Source organism: Ambystoma mexicanum, chromosome 6p, assembly GCF_040938575.1.
Source record: "Ambystoma mexicanum isolate Mex_15411 chromosome 6p, UKY_AmexF1_1, whole genome shotgun sequence".
Lineage (NCBI taxonomy): Eukaryota > Metazoa > Chordata > Amphibia > Caudata > Ambystomatidae > Ambystoma > Ambystoma mexicanum.
The window spans coordinates 278,131,957-278,142,723 of record NC_090935.1 but is presented as its reverse complement, the minus strand read 5'-3'; the positions used below and the strand labels follow the sequence as shown (position 1 = coordinate 278,142,723).

At 40.2% G+C, this 10,767-nt stretch overlaps 1 protein-coding gene across 1 annotated transcript; it reads left to right on the top strand.

Annotated features, from left to right (window-relative positions):
- Positions 1-2,962: 2,962 nt before the first annotated feature.
- On the top strand, positions 2,963-5,647 carry LOC138510714 (mucin-2-like). Its single transcript, XM_069626475.1, has one exon. It carries the CDS (start codon positions 2,966-2,968, stop codon positions 5,645-5,647), a length of 2,682 nt encoding a protein of 893 aa, XP_069482576.1. The 5' UTR covers positions 2,963-2,965.
- Positions 5,648-10,767: the final 5,120 nt, after the last annotated feature.

Sequence of the window (10,767 nt, the reverse complement as noted above, 5' to 3'; positions counted from 1 at the left end):
TGGCCCTAAGCCTATTTGATTTGATTCCATCACTGTAGTTCCTATTTCTAAATTTCTCTGCTTACTTACCTGTTGGTGCTGCTCAATTTTAGTCTAACATTGTTTTTCCCTCTCTTTTTATATTACTGGAGTGCCATTTTGCTCACACTTCATTTTGAGTTTTACTTGTCCAGAATCTATTGGGAGTGGTGTGGTTTATTGGTAATGTGATTTTTCAACTGCTTTACTTTAGTGAAACGTTATACAACTGATGTGTAAATACATGTGTATTCTTTTACTCACAAACCTTGAGTCAGTGTTTGTTTGAATCATAGTAATTGCTGTCCTTTGTGTAACTATTTGATACTGCTCACTTACACTTGAGATAAGTCTGGCTGCTCAGCCATCGCTAGCACTTTACTGTGTAGTACAGGCTTGTACCAAAGGTGAATTTGTACTGTCACTTGTAGTGCTAATTGTGTGTGGTGTTTCCAAAGGGTACTGCATATAATTCTTCCTAACATTGGTATCTGTACTTTCAATGGTACTGCACGTGTCTCACACTCTGGTTCCCAACATATAGGCAATATGGGCAAGGTAGTTGAGGTGGGGGTACTTGGCTCCCTCTCTACAACAGTGTCTGGAAAACGTCTATCTAATGCATATACAAGATTCAAAACTAGTGGCTTTGTCAATGAGTATTGTTAAGAGGAATACAATGCAAGAAACATATGCAAGGACACTCATATAGATGATGAATAAATTGCCTGAATGTACATTAGTCTGAGACAATTTTATTACACCCGCAGCAAGATTATTGTTGCAAATACACAATTGCCTCCAGACAACTGCTCAGAAGTAACATAGGCTTCTCCATAAAATCACAGGGCTAGCTCATAGAAATTGTGGGAGAAGAGACTTTTAGATGGGGAGGGCAGATAGTCTGTGGGAATGATCATAGGGACTAGCACTGGGATGGGTGTTCAATGGGTGGATACAAGTCCAAACAATACCCACAGCCCATGTGTCCCTACTCGCAAACAACCTCAGTACTAGCTTTGCTTCCACTGCCCGTAGTTGTGGCTTGTAGACAGCACGTAAAGTGTCACCTATTTGCAAAATGTCAAATTGTTTGGAGAATCCTACCCCTATGTCCTTTATCTAATTATTCTGCTACTTTTAACACCCGTGATTTGAGAGCTTTCGAAATTGTGGATAGTTGCTTGCCTGGCCCATACTATTTTATGCATTCTCATTTGACTGATCTCAAGCCTGTAGTGGACATTGCATTTGTGCTGTACACCCATGGAATGCCAGTCTTTACAGTGTAAACCTTTTTTCGGGTTGTATGCCAGCATTTCATTATATTTGCAAATTATTCAGGCATTTAATTTGTTTTCTAAACTATCACATCATATGTACTGACCAAAATGTAGCACGTGTTTAATTCATGTTTTATGTTCACACTAATCAATATTTTAATGATTTATTTCAATAGCTGGAAACCCTCTCGATGGATTACTACCTTCATGCTCTTACAGAAAATATACAGGCAGATTTATTTGGTAAAAAAATTTCCTGTTTTATATTTCCAAACATTGGTTATAACGTCACAATACTGGATCCAGGAGCGCAACCACCTCTAATAACCACTACTATGCAAATGACAACTGCTGTGACTACTTCGACTTCTAGTGTGCCTACTACAATGAGTAAAACAGAGATAGTGAACAGTTCAGTGACTCTAACAGTAGCAACCAGATTCATGCCAACAGAAACCTTGATTGCAACCGCGTTGCCTGTTACAAGACTATTGACAGCATTAACAACTGACAGAAACACTCATTTACTTACAGTGACACATTCTACTTCACCTATATCTAGTGTAACTCCTTCAACAAAAGTTCAGTCTAACACAATTGTAAAATCAGCCACTGCAAAGCTGCCAGTTTCAGCAACAATAAGAAATGTTTCAACTCTCCCTAGTACAACTTCCACAAATGCACCTGCCTCTGCCATATCACTCACGACAACAGCACCACTAACTACATCAATAAAATCTATCCCTACAACTTTCTCTACAACCATGCCTGACACAAGTACTGTAATACTCACCACAGCTCTGCCTACCTCAAGTATACTTAATACATCAACACTTGCCACTACATTGCAGACTACATCAACAGCATTATCTGTTTCCACTACTGCTTTTAAAGCAACAACTTTGGCTCCATCCATCTCAGCAACAACACCTACTGCAGCACTATCTAGGACTACAACTGTACCAGAAATGACCCCTACTTTATTAACTACCCCTGTGCCTACACCAACCATTCCTAGTACTACACTTGCTACCACAAATCCAACTACAGCATCAACAATACCTTTATCAACGACTGTTGCAAGAACTGAAACAATACCTACTACAACCCTCCCTGCTACAACTATAATAACAACAACATCAGGTACAACAACTAATCACTCAACGTTATCAGTTACAGCCCCCATATTAACAACTACAACATCTACAACTCTCCCAACTACAACACCGTCCACTATTATACAGAATACCACAATGCCATTTCTGACAACTTCTCTCCTAACCACATCAATTACATCTATCCCTACAACTGTGCCTGACACAACCGCAACATTATTGACCACAACTCTTCCTACCACAACTCTAATTGATACATCAACACTTGCTACAACATTGCAGACTACAGCTACAACATTTCCTGTTACTAAACTTGCTACAACAAATCCAACTACAGTATCAACAACACCTGTATCAACTACTGTTGCGGTAACTGAAACAGTACCTACTACAACTCTCCCTGGTACAACTATAATAACAACCACATCCAGAACAACAACAAATCCTTCAACATTATCAGTTACAACACCCATATTAACTACTACAACATCTACAACTCTCCCAACTACTACACCGTCCACTATTATACCGACTACCACAATACCCCTTATGACAATTTCTCCCATAACCACGTCAATAACATCTATCCCTCCAACTTTGCCTGACACAACCACCACAGCATTGACCACAACTCTTCCTACCACAACTCTAATTGATAAATCAACACTTGCCACACCATTGCAGACTACAGCTACAACATTTCCTGTTACTACACTTGCTACTACAAATCCAACTACATTATCAACAACACCTTTATCAACTACTGTTGCATTAACTGAAACAATACCTACTACAACTCTTCCTGCTACAACTATAATAACAACCACATCAGATACAACAACGAATCCTTTAGCATTACCAGTTACAACCCCCATATTAACAACTACAACATCTACAACTCTCCCAACTACAACAGCTTCCACTATTATACCGACTACCACAACACCCCTTATGACCACTTCTCCCCTTACCATGTCAATAACGTCTATCGCTACAACTGTGCCGGACACAACCACCACAGTATTGCCCACAACTCTTCCTACCACAACTCTAATTGATACATCAACACTTGCCACACCATTGCAGACTACAGCTACAACCTTTCCTGTTACTACACTTGCTACAACAAATCCAACTACGGTATCAACAACGCCTGTATCAACTACTGTTGCAGTAACTGAAACAACCCCTACTACAACTCTCCTTGGTACAACTACTATAACAACCACATCCGCTACAACAACTAATCCTTCAACATTATCAGTTACAACACCCATATTAACTACTACAACATCTACAACTCTCCCAACTACAACAGCTTCCACTATTATACCGACTACCACAACACCCCTTATGACCACTTCTCCCCTTACCATGTCAATAACGTCTATCGCTACAACTGTGCCGGACACAACCACCACAGTATTGCCCACAACTCTTCCTACCACAACTCTAATTGATACATCAACACTTGCCACACCATTGCAGACTACAGCTACAACATTTCCTGTTACTACACTTGCTACTACAAATCCAACTACATTATCAACAACACCTTTATCAACTACTGTTGCATTAACTGAAACAATACCTACTACAACTCTTCCTGCTACAACTATAATAACAACCACATCCAGAACAACAACAAATCCTTCAACATTATCAGTTACAACACCCATATTAACTACTACAACATCTACAACTCTCCCAACTACTACACCTTCCACTATTATACCGACTACCACAATACCCTTTATGACAACTTCTCCCCTAACCACGTCAATAACATCTATCCCTACAACTGTACCTGACACAACCACCAGAGTATTGACCACAACTCTTCCTACCACAACTCTAATTGATACATCAACACTTGCCACACCATTGCAGACTACAGCTACAACATTTCCTATTACTACACTTTCTACTACAAATCCAACTACAGTGTCAACAACACCTTTATCAACTACTGTTGCAGTAACTGAAACAATACCTACTACAACTCTTCCCGCTACAACTATAATAACAACCACATCAGGTACAACAACAAATACTTCAACATTATCAGTTACAACCCCCATATTAACAACTACAACATCTACAACTCTCCCATCTACAACAGCTTCCACTATTATACCGACTACCACAATACCCCTAATAACAACTTCTCCCCTGACCACCTCAATAACATCTATCCCTACAACTGTGCCTGACACAACCACCACATTATTGACCACAACTCTTCCTACCACAAGTTTGCTTGATACATCAACACTTGCCACAACATTGCAGACTACTTCTACAACATTTCCTGTTACTACACTCACTACTACAAATCCACCTACGGTATCAACAACGCCTTTATCAACTACTGTTGCAGTAACTGAAACAATACCTACTACAACTCTCCCTCATACAACTATAATAACCACTTCAGGTACAACAACTGCTCCTTCAACAACAACACCTTTGGCAGCACTATCTACTATCACCACAATGACTCCAGAAGCTTCCACTACTTTATTAACTACCCCTGTGCCTATAACTACTGTTCCTGTTACTACACTTGCTACCACAAATCCAACTACAGTATCAACAACACCTTTATTAACTACTGTTTCCTTAACTGAAACAACACCTACTACAACTCTCCCTGATACAACTGCTATAACAACTACTTCAGGTGCAACAGCTAATCCTATAACTATATCAGTTCCAACTACATTATTACAGACCACAGCATCGACTACTACAACTTTGCCCTTGTCAACTACTCTTTCAGCAACGGAAACAATTCCCACTACAATTGTTATAGCAACTACGTCAGATGTAACAACTACTCCTACAACTGCATCAGTTACAACTACTGCATTAACAACTGGACCTGTAACAACGCCTTCCACAGCTGTACCCACTACAACTATGCCTATCATGACAACATCACCTCCAACTACTACAATAACGTCCAGCTCTACCACTGTGCCTGATACAACAACTCTAGCCACAACATTTCAAACGACTACTACTACTACTCTTGAAACAACAGTTTCTACTACGGGTAGCCTGCCTACAACATCATCCACAGTACCTACAACCATCACAACAGCGCCTGTAACAACCTCAGATGAAATAGCTATAATTTTGGACCCGGATGCAGAAAATGTGGACAATATAATTTCAAATGTGCCTTCAGATGATGATGATGACGAAATTGCAATAATACTGGATTGATTCACATTAAAGAAGACCTTTGAGTTGATTCTTTGAACTTAGACTGGCCCAAATCATTGACTTACTATTAATGTGATAGGGGCTAGACATCCTTTATAGATGGACTATCTCAAGGTTTGTTTTTGCACTCCTGTATGTTGGTCTGCATGCTGTAGTTATGTTGAGAACAGATGATGGAGGATTCATTTACAATAGCCTCAATGTTTAGCTTTACACTCTCTTTGATTGCCATGGTGTTTTTAAAGTCCAGTGCATGGCCAATGTGATGTTAATCCTGCTTGTCCTTCTATCGAAATTAGAGAGTCATATTGCAATCACCCCCCTCCGCCTGCACATTCTAAAATGAAAAATCAGAAATTCTCTGGTGCCACTCCAAAATAGTGGCAATGCATCCTAGCTGAGTTTGAGTTTACTGTACACTTTCTGTAAACGAGTAAGACATTTAATCTTTTTCGGAATCATCCATGAGGTCTTTTTGTCAATTTAAATGTGAGGTATCTTGACGTTTCTTTGAGGTGGAATGTGATCTGTCTTGTAAATATTTTCTATTTTTATACAGCTAATGTTTGGAATATATATTTAAAGTATAGCACCGTCATGTTTCAATGACCTCCCCTTTTTTTGAAACGTTCCGAATGTTAGTAAGATTGCACCTGTTTCCCCTAAAATGACCTGCTCATTGATCCCAATTGGCCAGGATCAGAATAAGTGCATGCATTGCTTTGTATCAAGCTAGTTTGTGACTTTTGACTTCCACTACTACAACCTTTGCTTAGCAAAGTATTCTCTGAAAATGACAGCAGGCATTTAAACATTTTTCATAACTCTATCATTTGCTACACAAACAGATACATGTATTACAACTCATTTAAGTGGATGCGTGCTTCCCTTAATTTCCCCAAAATTCTACTAATTAATGTATGTGCTTCAGTACATCAATGTGTGTATTCCACTTTTTTAGTTTTGCTTCAGTAATACTTTATTGTGATGTCTCTGTATTTGTTACTACAGAACATTGGCTTGCTATTTCTTTCTCGATGAACATTCATCAAATTCAGATGTGCATGCCTGTCTACAGCTGTATCATGCACACTCTGATTGGATGAATACTCAATACAACCAAGCATTCGCCCAATCAGGTGTCTATGAAGTGGCAGTATCTGTCACACTCTGAATGTACGAATACTATCTGAACCACCTTCTAAAAAAAGTCCAAACTCATAGCATGTAATTACTGCACACGCGTAGGCACACACACAATCACTGAACAAACATTGGCACTGCCAACAGTTTAGGCTTGTATTTAGGCATGGGAAAGGCATTTTCCAGGCACTGCTTTAATGTTATATTATGCCTGGAAAATGTCTATCTAATGCACATACAAGATGCAAAATGAGTGACTATGGCAATGAGTCTTATTAACACAAACATATGCAAGGACACTCATATTGATTATAAAGCAATTGCCTGAATGCACAATAGACTGAGACAATCGTATTACACCCAGAATAGGTTTATTGTTGCAAATACATAGTTGCTTCACCGAAGACCGCTGAGAAATAACATGGGCTTCTCCATGAAAGCACATAGCTAGCTCATTTAGATTTTGGGGAAGAGTCTATTAGATGGGGAAGGGCAGGTGGTGTGTTTGAATGATTATAGGAAATGGCATGGGAATGGGTGTACAATGGGTGAATACAAATCCAAACAATACCCACAGCACGTGTATCCCTCCACACACCCAGTTTCTATCCTACCTTCACGTCCACTGCCAATAGTTGTGGCTTATAGACAGCACTTAAACTGACACCTATTTCAAAATATAAACATTTTTGGAGAGTCCAAACCCTAACTATTTTATCTCATTATTGTGCTACTTTCTAAACCTTTGATTCGAGAGCTTTCAAGTTTCAAGTGGCCATGCATGGGCAGGCCATCCAGTGGTGTTTTCCTCCCGTTGTATCCTGGGACTTGTAGGATTTTCTGTGTCATTTGAAACTTAGAAAAACTACCAATCCCAGAATTTCCAGCAAAACAGGCCTGGAGACCCTTCTCATGCTTGACCATGGGAAATTTGAGATCTATGTGATTCCTGTACCTCCCTGCCATGTCAGGAAAAATAAAGCTTTGAGCTCGGACAGCAATGTTTTCAGTGAGCTCAAAAGCACTTTAAGAACGCCTTTTGATTTGCCTCTATCTAGAGACCAATGATTATAGTGGTATACTGTGATTCACCATTAGCCACCTTCCCCGTCCACCCCCCTGCCATCTCTAAAATAGGGTCAACTGAAAATAAAAGGAATTTCTGTAAATATTTCAGGGAAGGTTATTAGAATGAAGCACACAACATCCAGAAAACATATTTGCTTTTAACGAGGAAATACTTAAGGAAGTGGACAGATTTACCTTTTGAAAGCTGCCAGTTATAAAGGAATAATTCCCTTTCAAATAGCAATAGCAAGGATTTTCTTACCCATCATCAACAAAAAGTTTAGACCAGTAATTAACAAAAATATGTATGTATCGTAGATAATGCGTAAAAAGACATTTTGATATTTCATTGGATGGACACTTAATAAAAGTTTAGATTTAAAGAATACATTGTCTCAGTTCAATGTAATGATAGTGTTCAATGTGCCCAGCCGGTATAACGTTGCTCATTAGCAATCACAAATCAGAACCGTTTCTTGTATTAGGAAGACAAGCCTAGGCCAGCACATTTTAGGGTAGGGAATATGTCTCATATAATTGTAACATAAATCAAATTGCTTTACAGCTTTCATACTGCCCCATGTCTGAAAAATTCAGATAAAACTGTAGGCTTCATCAATGCTTGTTTTTAGACGCACTTCAGTGCAATGAAAAAATATAAAACAAGGGGACAAAGCCACACTTCTCAGGAGGATAGTTTACAGGCAATGTGCTCGCCTTGGAAACAAGACGAGACAGAGCAACACAGGTTCGATCCCCGGGTCCGCGCTAAGAAACCTCTGGGTATTAAGTGCGTTATAAATAACCTATCATATCATATCATATCACAACCGTGCAAGGACAAAATATAAAACAAGGGGCTGAAGCCACACTTGGTTAAACCATTTATTACACCAGTAGCATATTTTACAGCTGCAATTAAGCCATTAACTCTGAGCAGACAGCTTAGAAGTAATAGTATAACACCAAGGCTTAATGTTACTGTTTGAGAAAGATAGCTCAAAGACATCCTCGGAGGATGTGTCTTGGGTGGGGAGGGGCAAGTACCTGAGGTCTTTGTTGCAATACCTGACTATGGTATGAGTACCTGGGATTTCTTTAGCAAACCTTTAAATGGTGTGATTAGCAGTGCTCGTGATGGAATTACTTGCAATAGTAGTATAGTACCTAACATATAATGTGAGAATTCACACATATCATGCCAATAACTGTAAAATGATGGTACTTTAAATACAGACATTTAGAATGAAGGCACACTCCTGATGCAACATGTAATATCTAATAGACCAAATAATGAGGATGCTCCCCATCTGGAGAATGAAGCTCTGAGATAAGATTGTAATGCAAGCAAAGAACTCTGCTGTCCAAGAGCACTCTGCCAAACAATACACAGCCAGCAGATTTTAAGGGGAAAATACTTCACTTGTGACGAGGGGCTATAGGTACACAAATCTGGATAATATTTGGAGAAACAGAATGATACAGTCAATTCCATACAGGATGGCCAGGCTGGATTGGCTGCTGCTCTGGTGTCGCTCCCGTAGCACGTGGATTTGATGGGCTCATCTTTGCGGCGAAGGTCAGGGCACAACACTACACACATCTATTTAACTAAAATAAACAACAGGAACTGATAATATGAGAATAATGGTGCACATAAATTCTTGTATGAATGGGGGTACTTAGGTCAACTGAGCTAGTTTATTGGCATTCCAACCCTTATCCTCCACGATGCTTTTGATGACTTCATACCCCGCACTCAGGTGCCCACCCTAAGGTTTGATTAGCCATCTGTCTTACAGGTATCAGGGGATATGTGTTGGTACTGGAAAATATATTGTTACGCAGGATTAGGACTTGAAGGGGGCTCTGGGGTGGTCAGGGTGAGGCCAGGACAGATAGGTATCTGTATGAAAGGAGTTGAGGGGTCAGAGCTAGGGGGATGTGGTATGAATGGGTGGGGGTTGAGAGGGCACAGGCAGTTTAGTGGAGATGGGTGGGCTCAGGCACAGAGGCCTGCTCTGATCTCATGCTCTTCGGAATGGACACTGTGAAGATGTGATGTTAGACCATTTGCAACAAATGAATTGCCGGGCTTCTGTGGGAACAAAGCTTGTGCGGAGCTGGCAGAGTAGGAGGGGTTGGCGGTGGTCAGAGCTGTCTGGGCTGGCGCTGGGAACGGGAGAGCTGCTTTCCGCAGGCTGATGATTTCTGGGCATAGTAAAAGATGGCGTCTACCGCTGTTCAAAATGGAGTCCTAAAAGAAGTCTACGGGCTGTGTTATACACGCATATATCTATGTTATATTGCATCGCAGGGCACCCCTACAAGGTATATTAAATGGGGAATAGTGAGGGGGAAATTTGATCACCTCCTCCCCAACATTCCCCCCTTTCATTACACATAAAATAACAAATACTCTCAAACAGTATGTCTGTGTTCCTCTGCCCTTATTACTGCTTCATCCCAGGTGGGCGTTCCTTTTATGGGCATCCATGCTCTACATACATTTCTCAAACTATCCCCATGTCTAGCATATTCCTCAGGGGTACAGGTCATATAAATGCAATCCCTGTCCCCATCCATTTCTACCCACACCTCCCTATAATTTTCAAGGTCTAATGGTATCTTAATGGTTGTGTGATTCAAATTATCTCCTTCATCTCCTGTGTTTTGAATTGGGCTCGTTGCTTTCACCAGTTTGCACCTAAACCTCTTTAGTTTCTGGTTGTTTCTTGTTAGCAATATTCTGTTTGCCGATTGTCACCATAATCATTGCACTGTCCGGCACTGCTTTTGTGCAACACCTCAACCATAATTGGCACACTCAGAAAAATAGCAGGAAGAAGACGATACTGGGTACTAGCATCTTGCAGCCATTCCAAGCCACAACGGTACCCATCTGAATA

Bases quoted from the DNA above. Each gene is read 5' to 3' on its own strand.
- LOC138510714 (XM_069626475.1), top strand. From the start codon at position 2,966: ATGACAATTTCTCCCATAACCACGTCAATAACATCTATCCCTCCAACT.